At 38.8% G+C, this 25,759-nt stretch overlaps 1 protein-coding gene across 1 annotated transcript in view; it reads right to left on the minus strand.

The window, feature by feature from the left end:
• The window catches only part of WDFY3 (WD repeat and FYVE domain containing 3), a gene marked incomplete at its 5' end in the record, with an annotated part of 98,139 nt that extends 72,784 nt beyond the window's left edge, over nucleotides 1-25,355 (minus strand). Inside the window, 9 exons of the mRNA XM_010187212.1 lie at nucleotides 1,198-1,310; nucleotides 3,041-3,255; nucleotides 4,297-4,474; nucleotides 12,232-12,315; nucleotides 13,894-14,351; nucleotides 16,465-16,658; nucleotides 20,336-20,434; nucleotides 21,846-22,313; nucleotides 25,189-25,355. Coding sequence (XP_010185514.1) covers nucleotides 1,198-1,310; nucleotides 3,041-3,255; nucleotides 4,297-4,474; nucleotides 12,232-12,315; nucleotides 13,894-14,351; nucleotides 16,465-16,658; nucleotides 20,336-20,434; nucleotides 21,846-22,313; nucleotides 25,189-25,355 — 1,976 coding nt within the window. The remainder of the gene's footprint in view (nucleotides 1-1,197; nucleotides 1,311-3,040; nucleotides 3,256-4,296; nucleotides 4,475-12,231; nucleotides 12,316-13,893; nucleotides 14,352-16,464; nucleotides 16,659-20,335; nucleotides 20,435-21,845; nucleotides 22,314-25,188) is intronic.
• Nucleotides 25,356-25,759: the final 404 nt, after the last annotated feature.

Here is a 25,759-nt window from a genome sequence, read left to right on the forward strand (position 1 = left end):
GAAAGGTTTCCATCAGCTGAGGAGTCTACTGGTTATAGATATTCAGTGCAGTTTATCAGACTGATACATAAGTAGCTGGAAAACAGCTCTAACTTTCCATTGTGATAATCAGAACTGATGTGCAATTGCTGTGTGAGGCATGCTATCAGATGGATGAAGTTCCATGACAGACTATCACATAAACGTGCAACAAAAATTTCCACTGCATATGCATATGTATGTGTGTCTACAATCTAAGAATATCTAGCAAATATCCTATCAAAATACATGGTGAATATGGTCCCTCAGCATTAATTCTAGGACTGAAACTGAGTTCTTGTTCCCCTCCCTGGTTGTTGATTTTTGGGTTTTTTTAGCCGATATAAGCCTGATCTTTTTTTAGAATTTTTAAAATTACTATGCACCCACAATTCAATACATGCTTACCACATATTTTTAAAGATTTCAATTTTAATATACTAGAAAAGTAAACATATGGAAAGTGAGCAATAATAAAACTTTTGTAAATATTTTCATGAAAAATTAATGAATGGTTAAAAAAAGGTACTGCTGAACTTTAAGTAATGAAGAGTGGGTGTTCCAACTCCAAATTCTACCTGTTTTTAACATAAGCAACTATTAGAATGAGATTCTGTCAGATTAGGTAAATTATGCTTTCTTCTTCTTTTTAGTTATTCCTATTTCTTTCTAATTATTAGTGATGCCAATGATGACACAGGTTCTTGAGTTTGTTTGTTTGTTTGCTTGTTCTGAAACAAATGTAATTACGCTTAGGCGTAAGAATGTCAGTTATTTTATCTGACAACTTACTGAACCCAGGAGAGAAACTACATAGACGCGATGACACGTGATGCGCACATGAAAGCATCCGTGAGAAATACGTTTCCTTTTACTGTTAAATAAGTACAAACTCAGGATCTACTCAATACTTTAAAACAAACTACTATCCTATTTAAGAGTTGTTTTTCATAAAGTAAGAAATAATAATTACCTTCCTTGATATATATTAAATATAAGCACTATGTTCCCTCTGTTTTCTTTTTTCAGTCAAACTGTTTTGATGATTTCACATCCATACAAAGCAGGGGCAAAGTTAGGTTTTTTTGGATGCCTATCTACAGATTTTACATAAGTATGCAATTAGTGGATGTCAGCGAAATATTTTTCAATGCAAATTTCAAGCACTTCAGCACTTACTTCTCATTTCCGGTTCAAAACTCAGTGAGCTGGGTTTGTGCACTCGGTACTGTTTCAAGAGCTTTTTGTCCCATGCTCCACAATTCAAAGGATTTCCCAAGCGTAAAAATTCCCTAAGAAGGAGAATTTTAAAAATGTACGAATCATTTTGACTATTTATTTGCCTAGTGTGGCACCAAATCTCATACCATTTTTTAAAAGACAGTAATTACTTGTAATAAACATAATTTTTAACTAAAAAAATCAATAAAATAATGCATAACTAGAAGAAACACATTTGATCCATTTGAAACTATTTCAGTTTTGAACACAGGCTCTCAAAGGTTGACATTACTTCAAATAATCAAACAGTTTTGACAAAGCTCCCAATTCCCTTCTCTTAATTACAAAGATTTGGCAGTAAGGGTGATGCATGATGTTGGAGATCATCAGGACGCTCACTGATGCACAGACAGGAAGCTGAACTCATCTGGAAAGGTAGTCCACAGGCTGAAGTGAGAAAGTGACCTCAGCCCTGTGTGTCCTATTTGGCTGGGGGACAGTTTCACAACTATCAACATCTGTATCTATAGGTAACTATAATACCTATATCTACAGCTACCTAGGCTTTCAGTACCTATGCTTAGGGAAGCTTAAGCCCCTGCAATGCATCTACCAGCAGGCGTACTCCTTGCAGAACCAGGTCCAATACAGCTACATGTCACTGAAGTGAGCTGACCAACTGTCCTGGCTGCATGTCAGTCAGCCATCCGTACACAATGAAGTGCCTTATTCTAGCTGAGATCACAGAATCACAGGACAGTTTGAGCTGTAAGGGACCTCTAAAGATCATCTAGTCCAATCCCTCTGCTGTGAGCTGGGACATCTTGCACTATAGTAGATTGCTCAAAACCTCATCTGACCTGACCTCGAACACTCTCAGGGCTAAGGCGCATCCATGGCTTCTCTAGGCAACCTCTTCCAGTCTCTCACCACTTGTGTTGTAATAAACGTCTTCCTTATGACTAATCTAAATCCACTCTCTTTCAGTTTAAAACCCTTGCCCCTTGTCCTGTCACTACTGGCTGTGGTAAAAGATCTCCATCATTCTGGGGGTTTGGACTACATGACCATTAGGGATCCCTTCAAACCCTGTGCATTCTGTGTGATTCTTATAACCCCTCTTTTTATATTGGAAGGCCACAAGAAATTCTCCTCAGAATCTAGCAAGCAATCCAAAGGACCATACAACTACGTGGGTATTTAACAAATGGTTCAAAATATGCTCATATACTTTTCAATCTTGCTTTCCTAGTACTAGCAGATGTACAAACCTACTTGCATTAATATGCAAGAAGATCAATTTTTTAAAGCTATGCATCACCAGATTTTTCCAGATACCTCTTCTTCCATATTTCTGTATTTCCTTTACACAAACTGAAGTCCTAAATAAAACTGTGGGTCTGAAACATCTTGGAATCCATCCTCTTTGATGGCAGTCTTGCTTTTCAGACTATCATGTTTCCTCTTCCTGAGCACCTAGCCAGGAAAGGCATTTTTGATAGCCTCTCAAGATTTGCAGGAAGGAAGCAAGCACTCAACTTGAGTACAGTCTCTGAAAAATGCCAAACACATTTCCCCACTCCACACTTCTCCCCTGCCCTTCAATTCCTAGCATCTTCAGGGTTACATGCTGATGCACAAAAGCAAGATAGTCTAATGAGAAGTAAAATGAGATCCTATGTGATCACTACCCACACAACGTCACTTATTCTCTCTACCAATCCAAGCCATTTACAGCCAGTAAGCAACACCACAGGCATCAAGGCTCAGCTCAACCAGACTTCAAGGCTATTTTTCTGACCTCAGCACCATTGGCTGCAGCGCCTGGGAGGCCAGCCTTTCAAACATCCTTTGGAGTGGCGGATGCAGCGAGTGGTCCTCATCAGCCAGAGCAGCGCTGCATCTTTGCAGGAGTCGTGCATGGAGCCCAGCTTCGCACATAACTTGCTGGTTTCTCTCTGTGTGCACTAGAGATTGCAGGATGTTGGCCACAGCCAGCTGGAGATCCAGCGCATGCTGAAAAAGATGAGCAGCACACAACTTGAGAAGACACAAACTGAGAAGGCAAGTAAAAGAAAGCCCTTGTGCATAATAATGAAAGGGAAAATACCATTAGCAATAAATACACGAAACATCTTCTTCTCAAATATAAGTGCGTATGTGTGCTGGGGAGGTAAGCGCATGTGAAGAGGCACTATATAGTAAGTTATATGAAGGATTACCATGACCATTGTAAAGAAAAACAATTCATCTGGGGATGGTTAAACTAACCTCCCCTTTTTACCAGGAATGAGTCAGTTTTCAAGTTCCATGTGCTTAGAGTATATTTTTATGACTCCTAATCTATTCCTAGTAACCTAACATCACCATCATACTCCCTACAAAATTTAAGGTATACACAATGTAACTGTCAAATTAAGGCCATGAAGACAGAAAGTCACCATGCTCATCATTGGCAGAGGACAAGAAAGAGGAAGCAAGTCTATAATTCTTGTAAGTTTTTGGAAATTTTTTTTTAAATAAACAGTGTTCTTCAGGGAAGTCATCTCAATCAAAAAATACTTAAACAACTTCAAAAAACATCCAACAAATCCTTTACATACAAACCTTTATATAGAGGGTTTGGTTTGAGAACTGTACAAAGCAAGCCGTGCAATTTTGGAACTAGAACATATTCCAGTTATTTCAAACAGCACACACACACTGAGCTATAATGTCCAATGCTGTATCCTCCTTGTACTACATGTTAACACGTGATACATCAGGTAAAGCAAGGATTCATCACAACATTTAGAAACTTATCTGATGGCCACTTCAGACATTTCTTTGAATGTACATTGTTGCCACGAGTTTGAAAGAGACAAACAAAACAAAGCCTATGAAATAAAACCATTTCTCTCAGATCTCTATATCATCAGTTATTCAACGTGGTTAGTCTATGAAATGTATTGGCTTCTCAGCATGAAATGGGAGGACATTATTGGTTTTCTTATTTCCCATAGCCATCTTTTTTCCCAGTCACCCTCAAAGCTTAAGACAGCAGGATTTTTTGCCTACCTCTGGGTGTGTAGCTGATCCAACAGAGGCCAGAAGATCCAGAATTGCGAGCATAGCACCAGGGTGGATAATGACCACATCAGAGCTTTGTATGGATGTGGGTCCTGTTTGGAGTTTAGTATCAGCAATGTTTTTCTGAGGGCAAACAGGAGGTGTTGAAACAGAATGATATGCATGCCTGCAGGACAGAAAACATCCCACTGTTACAACACCTATTATGTGCTTTGCATTTTTCAAACAACTGTAAATGTGAACCTACAGATGTTACTCTCTTCTCCTTTCTCTTCCCTCAGTTAGACAAACTGAGCACTTTCCTCATCTCAAATCTGTTGGACATGTTTCCCCAAAGAAAAACTGGAACAGTCTCAATTTCTTGACTACGCCTGAACTTAGAAATCTTTTCCCCAGATGCTACGAAGTTTGAAGAACTTAAAGGTTGCCTTTATCACCTCTGTCTTTTCATTCTAGTGGCAGTGGCAGGACATAGAAACAGCAGCATGCAAGCTAAGGCACAGGGGGAACGAGGATGCAGTGACTGGTGGTAACCAACACGCCTTTACCAAGAGCAAATCGTGCCTCACCAGTTTGGTGACCTTTTATGACGGAGTTACAGCTTTGGTAGATAAGGGAAGAGCAAATGATTTCATCTACCTGGACTTGTGCAAAGCATTCGACACTGTTCTGCATGACACACTGGTCACTAAATTGGAGATATGTGGATTTAGTGGATGGACCAATGGCTGGATAAGGAATTAGCTGGATGGCTGCACTCAGAAAGTTGCGGTCAATGGCTCAATGTCCAAATGGAGACCAGTGATGAGTGATGTTCCCCAGGGATCTGTACCGGGCCCAGTACTGTTTAACATCAGGGAACGTGGACAGTGGGATCGAGTGCACCCTCAGCAAGTTTCTGGATGACACCAAGCTGGGTAGTGCAGTTGACACGCTGGAGGGAAGGGATGCCATCCAGAGGGACCTGGAGAGGTGGGCCCATGCCAACCTCATGAAGCTCAACAAGGCCAAGTGCAAGGTCCTGCACCTGGGTAGGGGCAATCCCAAGCACAAATATAGGCTGGGCAGAGAATGGCTCGAGAGCAGTCCTGAGGAGAAGAACCTGGGGGTGTCAGCCAATGAAAAACTGAGCATGAGCCGGCAATGTGTGCTTGCATCCTTGGCTGCATCAAAAGCAGCATGGCCAGCAGGGTGAGGGGGGTGATTCTGACCCCTCTACTCTGCTCTCGTGAGACCCCACCTGGAGTACTGTGTCCTGTTCTGGGGACCGCAACACAAAGAGGACATGGAGCTGTTGGAGTGGGTCCAGAGGAAGGCCACGAAGATGATCAGAGGGATGGAGCACCCCTCCTATGAAGACAGGCTGAGAGAGTTGGGGCTGTTCAGCCTGGAGAAGAGAAGGCTCCAGGAGGACCTTATTGCAGCCTTCCAGTTCCTGAAGTGGGGCTACAGAAAAAATGGGGAGGGACTGTTTACAAGGGCAGGTAGTGACAGAACGAGGGGAAATGGCTTTAAACTGGAAGAGGGTAGAGTTCAACTTGGTATTAGAAGGAAATTCTTTACTGTGAGGGTGGTGAGACACTGGCACAGGTTGCCCAGGGAAGTTGTGGATGGCCCCTCCCTGGAAGTGTTCACGGCCCGGTTTGGGAGGGGTCGGCCTGGTGGGAGGTGTCCCTGCCCATGGCAGGGGGTTGGACTGGAGATCTTTAAGGTCCTTTCCAACCCAAACCATTCTATGATTCTATAAGCTACCGCTGCCCCTGTTCTGGGGCACAAATTCAGGTTGGAATACATTTCTCCCCGTTTGGTTTTCATTAATAATTGCTTATAAAATGTGTTATTACAAAACTCTTGGCCATCTCCAGTGAGCTTACAGAAACAGAAAGTTGGTTTCAGTGTACACTCATGACACCAATCAGTTTGTTCTCAGTCTTTTCACGACTGCTACGCCAATTGAGTTTCACATTAAGCTGCTTTACTCTGATCCAGGGAAAAGAGGCTTTGACACACTGACTTAAAAGCAACCACTTGTGCAGTAGACTTGAGCTGCAGACGCATTTCTCCTTGAAACTCCTGGGGGTATCAGCTTGATGCCCTTCTTCTTACAACACAAGGTTCAACACACATGCAGCATGAGCAGCTTATTGGACATATGCTTTCAAAATGGTACTTTAGAAGCAAAAGATAGCTTGAAATGCTCATGCTTACCACAAAACAAACCAAAACAAACACATTCTCACAGTATTTACCATATATGCTTATTTGTAGGAAGAAAACAAATTCTATTAAACAATTTTCTTGAAGATCAGATTTTTTTATTGCCCGCTTTTTTTTAAGAAGTGAATGCTGCTAAAAATATGTATCATCCTATCAGATCAGCCAAAATAGGTACTTCCTCTCTCCTGTTTCCACTCACGGAGATTTACGTAACCCCTAACAGAAATAACACTCAGAGATTCACTATGCCCCATCAATCAGGTACTTTCAACTAGGAAATCTTTTCTCCTGAGAAAAAAAGGATGTACATGGGAAAGGAGGAAGGTTGCAAGTGTAATTCTGTCATAAACACTTTGAAGGCTGCCTCTCAAATACACACATCCACCTCAGCAAGAAACAATTTGTGGGGGAAGGCTGAGGCACTGGATTATTTAGTCTAAGACAGAACAATAGGAAGCTCAGCACAATCTTCTTGTGCTGGCTGGAAAACAGGCTGGATAAAGAGTGGTTCAACAAAAGTGTTCATATTGGAAAGGCTTGTGTCAGATCAACAACTTGGCATCTGGAACAATCCAAGAGCACTTTTTAAAAGAGAGATTTTGAAGGAAGGTGAAATTACTGATTATTTACTTCTTCAGATAATACTTCAAGCAAACGCGAAATTGCATGGCAATTCTATTATAACCAACTGATAAGGAACCAAATCTGCCCAAATCCATTCTTCTAGCATTTCACAAACTCTGTAACCATCAATTTCCTAAACTTCTCTAGCAGACTCAACGATTTAAACATCTGTCAGGCAGAGAAATGCTTGGTTGTCTCTTTTAAAATTAAATGAAACTAACACCAGCAGGACAACTGGTAATACTGTCTTAGTGAGATGCTATCTCAAGTCTTTTCTCTGTCTTAACACAGAGACTGAAACATGGGCAATTGTTTCTCATGCATCCTAACAGCACTGCTCTTCATCTGAAGAAAACCCCTACCTCTTTCCTCTCTCCTTGAGCATCTCAAAGCAAGTTTTACAGTTTAAAACATAAATATCCATTTGTATTTAAGAATGTTCTTCAGTCTACTGAAATTCTACTCCCTAAGTCATTTTTGAAGAACAAGCTTCAGTTCACATTTAAGCACAAATTTTACTTATAATCATCCTGATCTGCACTGTCACATTCACCTTCTTAGGTGAACTGTGAAGTTATAACGCAGTAGTACAGGGAGAGCCTAATAAAAACCTGTGCCATTGCTCAGTATGGTTCACCAGTACTTGCATCAAAGCAATAAGAAAAACAAACTCTTCAAAAAGACTTATCTAGTCAGGGAAAACAAAATACTGGGTTGGCCAAAATGTATTTGCTTTTTTCTTTTCTGGGTAAATGAAAAGTGAATTTTTCATGGGAAACAAATCCTTATTAAATGACATAGTGTCCATTTTGTTCAATTACCTTTTGCCATCTTCCAGGCAACTTCACAATTCCACACTCAAAAAAGTTCTAATCTTTCACAGCAAAAAGCAGTTCTAGGACCAATTGGATATCCTCATCAGCAGTCAAGGTTTTACCAGTCAAGGCGTTTTGTAAAGAACAAAACCAATGGTAGTCTCATGGTACCAGGTCTGGTAAACATGGTGGAGGTGGTAACACATCCCAGTCAAGCTGCAACAATTTTTGACAAGTGACCAAACTTGTATATGGTCTAGTGTTATCACTGAGAAACACACCACCTTCGTGATTAACCAATTCTGAGTGCTTCTGTTTGATGGCCTCATTTAATTTATCCAGTTGATGACAGCAGCACACATCTAAATTAATGGTCTGGTTCCTTGGAAGCAATGCAAAATACACAAGACCTTTGAAATCCTACCAGACCGACAGCATCACCTTCCTTTGGTGAATATCTGCTTTTGAAGTGCTTTGAGCTGGTTCATTGCGCTTGATCCATGATCTTTTTTGTTTGTCACTGATGTAGATGATCCATTTGTCATCACTTGTTATCGTGTGTTTCAAAAATGGACCATTTTCTTCATGTTCCAAGAGAGAATTGCAGATGTCAACGCACTTGGTGAGATGAATTTCTTTGAGCTCATGTGGTACCCAAGTATCGAGCTTCCTTGATATGTATCCAAGCTGTTTTAAATTATATTCATGGCTCAATTTAGTATGTTGAGACTATCAGCTATCTCTGGTGTTGTTCAGTGCCTTCTGGATTTGACCAATGCCTTCATTTTGTCATTACCAACTTCGACTGGCCTTTCTGAGCATGGTGCTTCATTAACATCAAAAATCTCCAGACTGAAATTTAGCAAACCAATTCTGATACTGCCATAGCTTTAAGGCATCTTCACCATAAACATCATGTAACTTTTTATAAGCATGCACAGTGGTTTTTCATTTTCAGAAGTCATACAGCAAAGTATGATGAAAATGTTCCTTTGTAACTTTTTATAAGCATGCACAGTGGTTTTTCATTTTCAGAAGTCATACAGCAAAGTATGATGAAAATGTTCCTTTTGATTTTCCATTTTGAAACAGATGCCAAATAAATAATTGTTGATGAAGTTGTGCACTTTCTTTTTCTAAAAAAAGCTTGAACTGTCAGCTGTCAATTTACATAATGAGTTTGTGGTTTTAAATGAAGTTACATTTCAAGACATGTATGTCCATCTATTAAAAAAAACACACCACAATTACTTTTTGGCCAACCCAATAGATCCTACCAAATCTGACAAAGTATTCATCAAATGCTACAAGTCTATGGGTCAATGCAGAATCTGCAATAAATTAATTTGTCCATGCTTATACATTCTTTTTGTGATCCTTCTAACAGAGAAGAAACAAAGAAGCAGACACTGCAAAGACACTTTACGGATGGTGACACGTAGATCTGTCTAGTTTAACAAAAAATAAGTAAAAAAAATTCAAACTCAAATTATGTAATTGGAAGTGCAAGTGTTGATCCTAATTATAACACCATTTTCATCTGGAAAGAAAGAAGTACGATTTATTGAAAATAAACACTGCATATCATTTCACAGTTGGACTCGATGATCACAAAAGTCTTTTCCAACCTAAGTGATTTTGTGATTCTGTATTCCCTGAGAGTGACCACCATCCAAACTTTGTAAAAACAATGGCTCAAAGTATTCTGAAGTCAAAGTTACATTCTATTCTCTACCTTACCGCGTAAGGCCCAAAGTAACCTCTCAAAAAAAAGAAAAAAACAACAATATGAGAACACTTCGTCACTTTAAGGTTTTTTTGCTGTCAAAATTCACAGCAATCTAATAACTAGCAAAGCTGTAGTTCTTGATTCAAATTACAGAGCAGAGTTGGAAGAACAGTGCCTTCCAGGTAACAGGGAGGACAGTTACGTACCACCACCCCAATATGTGCGCTGGAAGAGTCCTACCTGCTCTGTTTACATAGAAGATAACACCTGGAGGGCACCACTCCTCTGCAAAATACAGCTTTGAGAAGTGGTAGACATGTCTGAGAGAGAATATTAGCATCTCTATCCTGAACCATTCTAGACTGTGTGTGCATCAAAACCGGAACTGTACTATTTTTGTTTATAAGAACTACTTGTGAGCACAGTGTCTGAGTGCTGCTTTAGCCAAGTAACACAGGACTCTCCCTCAGGCACCTGTCATAGGAGACAAAATGCAGAAAATCAGGCCACAGCAACAAGGGAGATTCCAGGAAAGCAAAGTAAAGGAGACAGAAAAGAATAGAGAAGAGCAAACATTGCTCTCAGAAGAGTCATCTTCAATAGAATCTTTCCAAATCTGACTCTCTGATTTAAAAAGAGAAAGAAGGAAAACAATAAAACAATATTGGACTACAAAACGCAAGTTGCTTATTTTTGAAATGAGGAAGATCCCAGCTACGGGCACTGAATTCACTAGGAATGGCAAACACAATGCTTAACAACCGTGAGAAACCAGACAGCTGCTCAAACAGACTTTTTGTAAAGCCTAGCCCTATTTTTTCACTTGAAAACATGTTTTTACAGAAAAGATCTGAAAAGTCACCCAAGCCAGCATAATCATTCTTTCTGTCCACTTTTGCTTTGAGTCTTTCACAATTTATTATCACCCAAAGGCCTTTTTTGTTGGTGAAGGTCCATGTCAAGTGCAATCCTTTACTTCAGCAAGTACCCACATTACTATACTGGTGCTTACCTGGATTGGCCAAAGCATTCCACAGGGATGCTGACTTTTTAAAACATCCAATATTTACCTAGCCTTATACCACAGAGTTTTCAAACAACTGCTTGCATTTTCACTACTACAAAAACCAAACAGAGGAAGCCTAACATACCTATTCACACGTATGTATTTATACCACATCAACTACCCATCCGGCACTCTGTTATTCATTATGCCCTGAAATCAGCTTGACAGGCATCGCACATGAGCGGCCATGTCAGTTACAGCTGGGAGAACAGTGAGATGCAGTACAGCAAAGGGCAACCCATAAAGGTCAATACCGGGGCTGAAGCTGCAAAAAGCCTCCATGGGAAATGCTGTTTTCTTTCGAGTTTCTTCAGAGTAAATGAGAGGGAAAAGAGTTTGGCAGCTAAGGTTTTTTTTCTCTGTGAACTGCAACTGCTATGTTTGTTCCTAAATGCTTCAGTGTTAGAGGAGAATCAGGAGAGTGGCCCTGTCCAAGCCAGTCCTTGCAGAATAACCAGGTATGACCCGGGTAACATCACTGAGCAAGACAGAAAAAGTCTTCTCTTTACTAAGCTGCTCAACTAAAAAAATATCTCCATTCAAAGCTGTTTCCAAAAGCGGCTTTGGTTGCTTCTCTTTGCAAAATATTTTACATTCCAAACATAAAACTTGATGGCATATTTCAAGCTAATTACGAAGGAAGAATGACCGTATTTTCCACACATGGCACCTGCACCTTAGATAACCTTGTCTTTCAATTGTCTTTTTATTCTTCAAAAGCAAATCTTTGCCTAACCTGCATCTTCAGACAGCGAATGGCTGCTCCCTCCTCTGAGGGCTCCAGGAAAAATCTTTTCATCATATGCACAGGCCTGTCAGTCACTGCTGCTGAATCAGCACACCTTTTTTTTTTTTTTTTAAAGAAAAAATAATCTACCAGACGCCAAGATGCATAAGAAAAGACAGCAGCAGGAGTTGGGGAAGTGGGTACTAGGATTTCTGAATTGTGTCATTTGTGCTTAGTTTCCAAACCTTTTAATTTAGCATGCTTCTACATCATTTGGTAGTCAAACACTGACAGGTTAATTCTTTATTTTCTGTTCTGCGCAATTACTAACAAATGAGCACCTTAACAAACCATCAACCTTCTGACTGAAAAATTAGTCAAGAAAAAAAGAAATCCTGCTGTATTAACTGAGCAGTCTGAATTTTTTTGAACTGCTCCTGAGAGTATCATTTACACCTCCCTAAGATAACTTCTTATACTAGACCTTATTTCTTTTTGAATCATGAACTTAACTTTAAGTGCTTCAGGAGTCTGGAGACACCTCTAATCTTACACATTAGCATCACTACTAAGGATTCACCATGCAACATAATTCTACATTTATTTTATCCAGTAAACACACAAGTTAAAATCCACACCTCGGAAAAGACAGCAACTTGAGAGAAAAAAAAGCCCAAGAACTAAGAAACGCAACAGTAAAAGACAAATCAGAAGCAAGATCAACTTCTCTTAAAAGGGTCGGTACCTTTTCCTTGACAAAGCTGGCGTACCCCAAGGAGAGGGGAGAGAAGTCTCATTTGTCAGGCAAGGAGGGATCTGTTCTGCACGACTACAGACAAAACAGACAGGGGTAGGACAGAAAGATTAGAGAAGAAACCCGAAGCCAGAAGCTTGTTAATTTCACAAAAGCACCAATAAAATCATTACTAAGATCCATTCTTCAGAAACAACACGGATGACAAGGACACCACCAAATGACATGCACCAGGGAAACATGTGGACATGCGAAGCGTTTATCTGTTTTATGGCATGGCTCTGCAGTGCTTGCTCATCTCTTTGCAGAGGTTCCTTGATATGACCATTCTACCAAAACAAAACATCTTTCAATGTTAAACAGCAGAAACTGAGAAGAGAAAGTAAAACCTAAGCAAATCAAGTATAACCAACATGGGTCAGAAATAAAAACAATGTCAACTTTACAAAGAATGATGATGACAAAATTTAAGAAAGAAGGGAAAAATGTAGTCACTGAAGATGACAGCAAAAAAGGAACTTAATGAGGTAGCTTATGCAACAACACCTTGGGATTTACTTACCCCATTAATTCCTCATATTCTACTGTTAGCCAGAGCTGGGACTTCTACAGTATGTGCAATACATTCTTAATGCACTTTCCTCCCCCTATCTGAATACTTTGATAATATTTTAAAATAAGCTCAAGTAAATTGATTTCTGTACTTGGCTTGGTGCCTGAGTTGGTTTTTTTGTTTGTGTTTTTTGTTCATGTTTTTTTTTTAAAGAGAAAAGCATTAAGATTTGGTGCTTCAGAGGGAAAATTTTCATTAATAAAAACATTATGTTTTTATTTTACTAGTCGCCTAATTTAAGAAAGCCTGATCAACTGGCGGCTCATTAATATCTCAACATACACAGCCACACCTTCACCACTAGGAAAATCAGAGCCTGTGTTTGACTAACTAGGTGGCTCATCTTAGAAAAAGTGCCACATGCATTAAATAGCTGGAGTGTAGCACCTCCAAGGTCTCAGACACAAAGCTTAGGTCTGTGTTTTACTTTTTTGTACCTTAAATGACAGGTGAGAACTACTTTCAGACAAAGTCATGAAGACGTACTTCAGTAATTTTTGCTGTCATTTTAAATCAACTTCAAGACATATTACTGCTCACTTCAAATGTCAAGTACAATTTACTTTCTAGTTTTTTTAACTCTGGGAGTGTCTTCTAAAACAAAAGAAATTCATCAAGATATTATCTAGTGACTTAAAGCCTTACATCAAAGGAAACGTGAAGTTAAGGGACGTTCAACAACCAATTTCTCATTTGAGTTAATAAATGCATAAAAATCTAGTAGTTCTGTACGATAAAGCAAGCAGACAGTCTGTCTGTGAAACTGCAGGTTGCTTCAACATATCAAATATAACCATAAACTGACATCTCTATCTTAATTGCTGCCATGACAAAAACCATCAACATCAGAGAGAATGCTGCACACCCTGGAGAACACCAGCAAGCTAAGTCAGTATTTGGTCAAGATTTGGTCAGGAACAAAGAAATAGATTAAAATGGAAATACAAAAGCTTGCAAAGAACATATTTGGAGAAGACTATTTTTAGGGAAAACTGGGGTGGGTGGAAAAAAAGAAAGAAAATAAAAAGCAAAGTTCATACCTGTCAAATGAATCTGTTGCTACCTTGTAGAGGTAAATAAAGAGTTTGCTGCAGTGTCTTAGTGTAGGTGACACAGAATCCAGGGATATTAGGTCATCCTCCAAAAGTCTTTGAAATAGTTGTGTATTTGAAGGGAAGACATTCAAAGGACTTATTTTTCTCAAGTCTGAGAAGCAGCCAAGTAATCGAACAGCATCTGCCAGTTTTTCATACTGGATCTCTGTTTTGAAGAAATGAGAGTTGGCTGGCTCGTAGCGCATTGCTGCAGTCAATGTGCAGAACACAGTGTGAAGCAATTCAAACACTTGATTCTGGTTTACTTTCTCCCAGCCATTCTTAGGTGGCGAGCACAAAGATCTTTCCATAGCAACAAGTAAAGATGTGACATACACAAATCCACCAACTTTTCTAAAAACAGTTCTTGTGCGGTGACTTTCTCTCAGCACTGAGAGTAGGGCCTATGGACAAAATCAAGACAAAGAAGAAAAGGCAGCAGCATTACAAACAGCTTGAAAAAAGGTAGGAACGTTTTTCTTTGATATGTTAGCAAAATCCTTATGTCACCTGTCAGAATTTGGTAATGCCTGAAGTCACCAAAGATCAACTTTGTACTGCAAGAGTCCCCATTCTCAAGAGCTCACAAAACAGAAGGAGTGGGAGGAAAAGTAAAGCATAACCCCTAATTTAGAAATACGGAACTACAGAGATAAATGAACCTTCCAACAGGTTGACCAAGCCTAGATTGGAACCCAAAATCCCCAGGTAATTCCCTCAGTGATAAGGCAGAGAATAGAGTTATTAGAAAGAAATCTACTCTGCCATCACACTTCACAAACCATTCCAAACAAGAGTGGGCAAACAACTGCCTGTAGCCATGAGAAACATAAATGCTTAAAATATTGGAGCATTCTAACATAGGTCTCCTAGATACCTACAATGCATAAGCACACAGCAGCTATGAAGCCACAACAGCATTCAAAGATAATGACAGCAGCAAAGAATCAGCAAAAAAACCCCTTAGTTTTAGCCTTCTTCTATAATGAAATCAATAAATCTCTAATTGAATTAAACTTGATTTTAAGAGTTGTTCAAAAATAGGCCTGAGAGAGAAACAAATATGCATAAAACTTTACTTGCTGAACAAATACAAAGCCACAGTATAAGCAGTGGAAACAACATGGATCTAGGTACTAGAAAATAATACTTATATAGCTGTGAAATCGGGGGGTGAGGAAGTCCACTCACCCAACCAAAACCAAAAAAACAGCTGCCATGTCTGACCTACATGTGGATATGGAATATAGAAGAAAAAGTCTCTCTGCATGAATAATCACAAACAATGGAAAAATGTTATTGATACAGAAAAATATGTTGGGGGGTAATGGTGGGGAAAATCTTTCATGGCCAAGAGTTTACGTCTTAAGAAGAGATTTTTTTAAGCACTCAGAAAATAGGCAAGCGAAATAGTTAGACTGTCATTACTTTAAAGGCAGTATCCCATTTCCTGCCAAAACTGGATAAACAGTAAGGGACACATTGCTGCACCATTCTGGGCTGTCAGTTCCATAACCAAAACTTTTGAAAACTGAAAAACCAATGGAAGATGAGTACAACATGTCAGATAAAGAGGACAGAAACCCTGATTGTGGATGTTAAATCCATTGGGAAACTGCAATATCCTCTCACTCCTCCTTAAGTATTGTGAATGAGACATGCTCAAAAATGACTGAAGACCCTGATAGACAAAATACATCAAATTAGTAATTTTATTGCTAGCTCTCCTTTCTCTGTTTTCGATAATATGAGGCTGTCTGTCTGTCAGAGAAATATTACAGCTCCTTTTAACAGAGATGAACTTTGACGTCTCAAAATAAGATTCATTTACTTATTACTACTTCCTTCAGCTTTTCTACTCTACAATAACAGTATTATGTCAATTTACAAAAGTAGCAGTAGCTATTCTGAGGAGAAACCATGGGTCTAGATTAGCAGACAAAAAAAACATAATATGATAGAGAACAGGTGGGAGTCCTCTCCACTTGCAATCTTGCTTTTCTTTCTTTCCACTATTTTGCTTAAGCCAGCCAATTCTTCAGATTTATCTCCTACTATGGTCACTATGATTTACATTTATATTAACTAAATCAACATTTATAACTAACAAATTGGTAAAGTAAAACAGGTCTGCAACAGAAAAACGCAAGCCAGCACTGAAAATAAACTTCTGTGTTACATGCCTGCTTTTTTTTCACTCCCATGTATTCTCATTATTTTTAACTGACCAATACTCTGCCAGGGAGGAGTATCATAACTGTAGAACTTAATTTCCTATCCACTAAGGCTGATTACAAGTGATGATGCTAAAAACACATTCACCAGCCTTCACCTCCGATTCTAAAACCTGCCAGATGGAAGAAAATAAAAACCATGCATCAAATGTACGCATTGCAACTCCGGAGAATCTACATTCGGTAGCTAAATACCATCTGTCCATCCGACCCCCTTCTCAGTGTTTTCTTCTTTTATAAAAAGTGGCTTAGGAGCAAGAGTCCTGAGCAGAACTTCATTTACCCTTAAGATGTCTGTTTTCAGCTGCAGTTCTGTAGGTGGAGCTGAGTGCATCAGTCCCAGCAAAGTGCCCATGTCATCTTCTCCGCTGGGTGAGAGCACCAGCTGCTGGATGATCATCAGAGCGTGCAGCCGGCACTGGGGATACTTCACTATGTTGTGCACGCACCTGGCACCACCAAACTCCCTGAAAATACCTACACAGAAAGGACGTGGGGTGGGGATAAGAGCATAAGGAGTATGAAAAAGACAATCATTAACAAATAATGACAACAATGAAACATGAAAGGTGTTTATTTCTATTTCTACAGATTGAATGGAAGGGTTTTTAGCCCTATGGACGTTTAATAACTTACTATTATTTTTCCTCTCCCACCATAAATAAAAATAGAACAATATTCTTCTGACAGTATTTTTCACTTAAGGTGTTGAGTACAAGGATGCAAGTCAGTTTTAAGAATTCGCTAAATAGTTCCATTACTCCAACAGTAGTTATTCTTTTCACATTAGAGCTCAAAGAGTCATAGAACGAAAAAGAAAAAATATAGCAAATCTTCCATCTTTAGTGAAGACAACATGCTATTTTAGTTAAGAACAGTGTTCATATTACATTTAGTTCATTGCCAAAAATATAACTAGGTTACTTCTGGACAAGGCGAGCAAACTAGGAGCACTGGTTGAGAAGGGATTCGGTCTACCCACAAGATCTGTAAGATACTGCACAAGTTTTCTTGTGGCAAGACCTATCCCTGTAGAGATAAAGCTTAAGTCAAATAATGGTTCTCAAGCTTACTGGATGCTCCAAACATACATGCAATATTACCTTAAAATTAATTGAAAATTGATTCTGAAAGTATAATCAAAATCAAACTGGAATATATACAGTCCATACAATGTATGTTTAGTACAATATCTGTACCTAGAGTACTGCCCTATATTAATTACTGAAGGTGAAAACAGAGTCAGGAAATGGATCAATGCTGCATTACTGCAATCAAAAGGGATAATTTTCCTTTTGACTATAAACTTAAAGAGCTGTTAAAATGACCAATTTCAGGATTAACAAGCTGGTCAGGACATTTATTCCTGCTAAAGTACATACACAAACCTCAGTCCCACTATCCATTTCCTATTTCCTACCTCTTGATTTCTCTGACATTCTTTGGAAGAGATAGGGACTTGGAGAAGGCAAAAGGAGAGGCCTCAGGCCCTGAGACAGTTAAGTTGGTTGCGCTCCTTTATGGGTAAACTGCATCTCCTCAATGGTCAGGTCTCTTGTTTTTGGAGAGACTGAGATAACAATACTTCTTCCACTCTCAGTCTAGATTCTCTGCTATCCAGTGAAGTTCTGGCATCTGGACACCAGAACTTTTGTCTGAGATTCGGTTATCTGAATTCAGGAAATCTTATCAGAGATACTGGTTTAAAATCAGAAAACAAGCTTAGAGTGCAGGATGAAGCATTGCAAGGCTGCATAACATCTATTTGTGCCTCACTGTGATGACCTAAAGCCTCTGCTGGCCTCTGTACTACAGTATCCCTGGGCTCACATCCCAGTCACTCTGCACAGACAGCAACCACAGCTTCTTTGAGAAGTGGCTTAACTCCTCCTGTACAGCTCTCATTCTCCTGAACTTGGAGCTACTGATCAAAGTGAGGCCCATGAACTCTGCAAGAATCTTTAGAAACAACATCTGTGGTGTCATCCCACAGCCATGATGCATTTTACACTACAGTGTCATTTCTCTGGTAGATACTCAAGAGATGAGCTCAGTACTGAGAAGTAGCAATAAGGTACTGATGGCTGCTTCAAGCTTCCTAAGTGAGGTCTGGAAGCAGCCAAGGATTCATTAGAAGTCAGGTAGATGCTACCATGGTCAGACCATACCTCACAGGAGCAAAGCTCAGGTGCCACTGACCCTGACACCACACAGGAACATGTAGTGCAGTCCTGTGAACCAGGACTCACCACTTTAAAAGTATAAGGCAGTTCCAGTCCTTCAGAGATGATGTTATCACATTCTTACACCACTTCCTCTCATTCATCTTTAGAAATCAGTCCTGGTGTGTGTTTGTTTGGGGTTTTGTTGGTTGGGGTTTTTCACATGGAAGCCCCTGCAGGTACCTTCACGCCACTCCTTTCTGACTCATTTCTGATACTACTGTTTCTTACATGGCAAAACAAAAGCCGAGCATTAAATGTACAAATATGTAATAGATCCATGCAATTCACTTGTAATCTACACTAATTCCTCTCTGAAACCTCCTTATTTCAGCCTAATCCACTTGCTTCTTAGTTCATCATTGAACAGACTCATCTACTAAATCAAAGATTATGATTTTTCCTTTCCACTGACAGGAGAGGTAGCTTGGTGGATAAAAGAGAAGTAGTGAAGGAGAGGCCTATTAACTTCAGCAAAGCTTCTGGCAGTGTCATCCACAGCTTTCTCATAAGCAATCCAACGAAACATGACAGACTGAATGCATAACTGATGGAAACACCAGCTTGGAGTAACCTCTGCTTCTCTGCAATGCCTTTCTGTTTTGACAAAGGACATGCCACTGGAGTCTACCTGGAATGCTGTGAATGATGCCTTTTACTGAATGGAATAAAGAACTTATCAAGTATGTGAACAAAGCCAAGCTGGCAGACATAAACACTCAGTGGGTAGCATTCGAAAGCCATCTTTGAGAGCTGTTTGAAACCATAAGCTGAAGTGCAACAGAACTTGAAAACAAGCACAACATTGAAAAGGTATAGACAACACTGGAGGATACTCAAACACTGGGCCTAAATTTAAATAAAATAATTTTCCCAGGCAAAAGCAGAAGAAAACAAGTTACAAGCTTTATGCCATTAGTCCAGCAGCTAATGTTTAAGCTGTGAGCTGTCAACCAAGCTGGACAATTTTCATTCTTAAGGATTTTTCACAGACTGTAGTTTCTTCTACTTAAATGAAAATAAGAACAAAACCAGAAGTGAGAAAACACTAGTCAGAATTGAGAAAAAAGAGGAAAAAATAAACCAAAACAATCCCACCAAAAAAAACCCAAACCAAAATGAGCAAACAAACAAACAATAAACAAAAAAAAGCCCCAAAACAACAAAACTGCTGAAATAAGGACATTTCATGGCCTCCAAGACCAGAAACTTCCTGGTTCATCAGGATGGTGGTCTGTTTTCCCCCAACTTCTCATTTTCTTCTTTGTCTAACAGAACAGACAAAAAGGTTTTTAAAACAGTTAATATCCTTTTTCAGTCTGTTATTTCAAGCTCTCAAAGACTGCTTTTACTAGTATGACATACACATACTGTCTATTTCAATGTCACTAAGTGTTGGCTAATGAAGCATAATATAAACCAGCCCGATTTAGAAAAAGGCATTCATAACAGAGCTCTATTTATACATACTGGCTAGGAAGATGCCTTTGAAAATGGAAAGCCATCTTTCAGTAAAGATGTAAGCCTTTTTAATCACCTTTAAGTAGATATGACACTGTCAACAGCAAACTACATGTCTAATTATGTGCTTAATTTTTTATATATACAACCTGTGTTACAAGCCTTATTACAAATTATTTCAGTATTGGGGAGTGATGGGGGGGAGTGATGGGGTGCAGTGGTTGCCATGTAAATAATAGCAAAAAAACTCAAGTTAAAAAAACCCACTATCTTGTACGCCTTTATTTTTTCTATTCCAGTTTATGCTGCCTAATTCTCTCTTGGGGAAAAACTTGGCAAGAGGAGAAAAAAAAGTATTTCACTGTGTTTTACTACCTACTTGAAGACAGAAAGTCAACACTACTTTGCTTTCAGGCATGATTTTCTGAGTTACATTTTTACAAATATTTTGCCAGTGGTCCCTCTACTTACCTGCATTTGTGTTTGATCCTTGTAGTAGTACTGTCAAGGTCTCCATAACCAATAACGCCAACTGCTTTTGGTCCTCAAATGAACTGTTTCTTGAATCCCCTAAACATAATTTCAGAAGTCCAAGTCATAGTAAAAATCACTCTTTTCTAACATGCTTCTTGGTATTTTCCACCAACACTTTTGTTTTCTTTGCTTCCCCAGAGATCATGCAGCCTAACTGCACTCCAAGGGAAAGTAAGATTTAGTCTACACATGCATTTGTGGGAAAGCTTAACTACGGATCATTCAAAAAGTGAATTTATAAAGACCAGAATTTAAAGACCAGAAGCTTTGAGCACTGTAAGCTCAGTGGCTGACATTGCAGCTGCATGCGTAGTTTCATATCCCCAACTGTTGTTTCTTCAAGTCCCAAAACCATACCATAGTGGAAGACTAACAGGATCTGTTCATCTTTAGTATTCAGTACTTGAAAAGAGAAATTTCACACAAAACCACATTCACATAATTTCAGTAAATGTGCTGCTCCTTCAACAGGTGTACAGATGAACTAACACTGCAAGTAACACCTTCGAGTAACACTCAAAAAAATTATATTTTTCTAATGACTCTACTAAGAAGCAAGCCGCAACACAAGGGCTTGTGCACCCAGGTAGCACCCAAATCAGATGACAGCTTGGCCCACTTATTTACAAGAACATGACAATATGGTGTTTTGCAATGGAGTTGCTGGCAACAACGTTTTCTAACTGTAATCAACTGCTACTGCTCACTAATGAAGCTTCAGACAAAGCCAGGTGAAACATCCAACAATTACTATTAAAAAGGTGTCACTGATGCACACTAACTTGATTGCAGTTTAAATAAAGAATGTTAAAACAAACAAACAAAACAAAAATCTATGTTTTTGTGCATGTATGTATGCACTTGCATATGGCACTTGAAAGCATCTGCTTTGCAGGCTACGCAGCTACATAGCTTATCTCTGAGAAGTTAAATTCTGGAGATAACTAATTTTTAAATTGCTCCATAATTAGAAATAAAAAAATTCATGTAGAGCAAACTTATTAAAGAATTCTGCAAACTTGAATATGTACTCCTATTAAGAGCTCATAGATGCAGTCTATAGTATTTTTCAAGGCCGAGCCTAAACACAATGAAATGCCCAAGTATCTCTGCAATGCAGAATGTATTGCTCCTTCACTTTCTCATTTCATAGTAAGCAAAAATATTAAACCAATCTAGCAAAATAAAACATTTTAAAAGGAAAATATAAACTCCTAACGATTTTGCATTCATACACCATCCTTCATTAAAGCTTGTCTCGCTTGCAGGATGTAAAGAGAGCCAATTCCAATGAGCATTTCAGATGGCACAGCAGCCCGAACAGAATTCAGCCCTTGAGAGACATATTCAGACTCCCTCATCCCTCTGTTTAAGCCCTAGCCTCCACCATTACCAGCCATTAAAAAAACAAATACATGTATTAGTAAAATGGAAGTGCATACACTACCTTGATCATTCAGTGACTGAGTGGGATCTTTCAGAAGGGCTGCGTATTTATGAAGAAGATTTACCATTACCTCCAGAAGTCCCACCTCCCTGAAGACATCCTTAAAGATGTAGTCATGGCGGGTGAACTTCAGGAGTGTCTTCATGGCAATGATGCTACACTGAAAAGAAGCGCTGGATTTTAAAAGGATGCTCACACTGATCAGTTCTTTACAGGGTATGTAATTCAAGCTGAAGACAACAAATTCCAGCATCTCAAAGTATTTGGTCTGCACTTCTGGAAGTTTAGGAATTTTCTCTGCAAACTGAGACAATGTGTGCTGTGATTCCAAAATGAAGTAGTTGGCATTGTCTGCCATATAAATATTAGTGATGGCATCAAGGATGATTTGTGCCAGGTAGTTGGTTTTTGCTCTCAAAAATGCATTCTGGAGGACTGAAAATGCTTGAATATTCCTCACACTGTGACCTAAAGTTGGGAAACAAAGTGGGATGGGAAGAAAAAGGAAAGTTCTTAATTATCATAAACAGTGAGTACACTTACTAATAATGATCCATGCATTTTAATAAGTGTGAATTAAATAACAGCATATGTCACCTATATTAAAAATCTTTATTAAAACTGACTCTTCAAAAAAGCCTCTGCACAATCACTTATATTGCAGATCCTACAATTTACTGTTCATTAAGACGGCACCTTCATCCTTGAAAGTGTTTACATAAGCAGCTAAATAAAAGGTAATTTCTTTAAAAACAGGCCAGTACAATGACCTATTGTTAAAATGTGCAATGAGACAGTTCTAGAGTCAGAACAAAGCCTGCACATCACCTACCCAAGCCACAAGAAAACTCATTACACCAACAGTAACACATTCTGTACTCCATAATGCAAAATGCAACTGTCCTTCAGCAAGTATATGGCAGGCTCAATTGAGACCAGCAGCCATCTGCACCCCCTCGCTCAACAGAGCAATAAGCGATGACAAGTCCTTGTCAGCCACGTTAAAAGTGAGACAACATGCATAGCCTTCAAATTACCCTCTTGCTTCCACAATTTGGCAACTGCCTATGAGAAGAAGAGAGCTACGCATAGAGAAACTCTACAGGGCAGCTTAAGGCCAGCAGTGGCCCTTCCTTCCATAAAGGGGCTGCTCTTGCTCAAGTCTGGATAAACTGGTGTGAACAACCATACTGTTATTGGAAGGTGGCATGGGGTTGGCTTTGGGAATCGGGCCTGGGAATAAGAAAGCTTTGGCAGGGTCCAGTACTGTTAACAGTTAGGGAATTAAAACAAAGGGAAAGACCTGTAAAGTATAAGGTAGCTACAATAGAAGCACACCAAGACCTCCTATCTTTAAAAGCTCATGAAGCTGCTTCTTATAAATACCGTCAAGTTGAATAAAATCTCATTCATTTAGCCAAAGAATGCATTATTTGAGTGCTCCCTGTGGCCCCCAGAATTTTCTGTGGGCGAGTAATATTCCTCTTCTACTAGAAATATGCCTCAAAGCCAACTTTTTTGAACTTTTATAGGAACAGTACAAGTCACAATGGACACAGAAAACAACTAATGGTACAAATAATGGTAGCAATAATTTTAAAAAATAAACAATCAAGAGTGAGAATATGGAACATTCTAAAAAAAAACAACCAACCACGGAACATTCAGGATGCTCTAACAATAAAATCTTTTCAAAGAAGCTAAAACCAAACCATTAACCTGATAACCCTTTCATAAACCAAGAATCCTGATTTATTACATACGCTCTGTGGAATGCTATTCTCTTCACTGTTTATAAACTAAGACGCCCAATTTAGAGGTATATTCAATTATCTTCATGTCTAGCCTAACCACCTTCCCTGCCAGTATTTCTCCAGAAGGCAACAGGAAACATCCTTGAATACAAACATGGAATAATTTTGCAAACCGGAATAAGATTAATGTTACATTACAAGTCATGTTCATTTGTTTCTAAAAGCATGTTTTTACGTGCTTTCTTTACGATGAAAAATATTGAAAAGGAGATTCAGAGCTCATGAAATCTGACAGGAACGCAGGTAGTGACAAATAAAACTATTTATATTCTCACTTAGTATCAAGTTATTCCAGGCAATCAACCAGATTAATAAATTATCTTTGATTATTATGAGGACCCCTGAAGAAACCAAATCTTACCCAGCTCTTCAAAGTTCAAGAACTAAAAGGATTTAAATAGAAGCAATTAAGAAAATGAGCTAATATGGTCTTCATAAAAAGACAACTTGCCATCAGAATGAAAAAGCAGGTAAAAGAAACAGAGACATGTCATGACAAATACCAGAAAATTAAATTTAAAAAATTCCTTTGGAGATTGCAATAGGCCATTGATCTCTCATGCCATTGTATCAGAAAAGCCAATTAGCTAAAGGAAAAATTAGTATGTTATTATCAGAACATGAAAGAATCAACCTTTGAGTGTGACTATCACCTTCTTTCTCTATTTAGTGCAAAGGGAAAAGAAATCCCATGAACAATGAATTCTCTCAATATCAGAGAAAGAAAGTCATTGTCCAAGGAACCTAGATATACAAGAGAAACGGTGAAACTAAATCCACTAGCCTGTAAATCTACAAGGTAATCCTATCACAAAAATTTTCCTGGTATCCCCAGTATCACTAAAGCCCATAAAAAGTCCAAGTAGTAAATCAGCTCCACGGTTGCTATTAAATTCCACATGCCTTCGTTACATACAAGACTTACCTGAATTTTAACTTTATGGACAGAATGTGAAAAATAAGTTTATTTCTATGAAGCCCTTCCTCCTCTCAGACTTCCTAAACTTTACCTCCATATCATAATTGACTGCAGTTGCAAGCACACCACAGATATCACCACTCTGTGAACACTGACTGGTGATGAAACAACAGATTTCAGCTCAGAAGTTGCATTTCTCTAAGCTGACAAAAGCTAACAGAAAGCAAATCTGGACACACAAACACACATGTTCCCCACCACCACCACTTCAAAAGTGAACCAGCACATAATCCTTCCACATCAGTTTACTAAGAGCAGTTTAAAACACCATAAATCAAATCAGTCCACCTCTCCATACTGATAATCTCTTGAAATGTCCACACAGAAACTGTCAACTTTCCCGTGAGAGATGTTCAGTCCTCAAAGACAAAAGCCATACATTTTCTTCTTTGGGTACCAACCCCGAAGTAGAACAACCTTTGAAACCAACAGAACTAAGTACCTGATATGCAATTTTAATAAAACAACCTATACTCAATTGCAAATATTCTGTTGTTTACATTTCAAAAATAAAAAAGCACACAGGGAGGGGGAGCAAAAGCACACTCACCTTTGCCTGCAGGTTGTGGGACTGCAAAGCCAGGTAGTAGGAAAGGTACTCCAGTGGTAACGCCAGCTGGCTTTAATTCATTGACACCATATGTTGTCAAGGAAGTTATCAAATTAACTAAGTCCTTCAAAGCATCCTTAGATTCAGCCTCCTTTGCCTGTTCTAATCTAAAGAAAATACAATAGAACATGTTAGCATTAGTTTTACATTTCAACTCAAATCACTTTAATAACACATCTCTTCCATTGCACTCTATTAATTTAGAGACTGCACTTTTACTGCCCTGTTCCTGCAGTATTTTACATGTCCTCCATTCACATTTCACACCATTAAGTCATTCAAACATTATTGGATTTACAAGAGCATATATTTATTTGCTGTTGAAATTCACCTCATAAATCTTGTCTTGAACTGAAAGTCTGCTAGAAGGTAGCACAGACATGAAAATTACTTTTAAAGTCCTCTTACAAACGTAAAGCTATCAGATAGGAAAATACCTAGTTAGCCTGTCATTAAATAAAACTGTAATTAAATTGCTAGATTACATATCACAGAATCACAGAACGTTAGG

The sequence above is a fragment of the Mesitornis unicolor genome, unplaced genomic scaffold (genome assembly GCF_000695765.1).
Source record: "Mesitornis unicolor isolate BGI_N332 unplaced genomic scaffold, ASM69576v1 scaffold496, whole genome shotgun sequence".
Lineage (NCBI taxonomy): Eukaryota > Metazoa > Chordata > Aves > Mesitornithiformes > Mesitornithidae > Mesitornis > Mesitornis unicolor.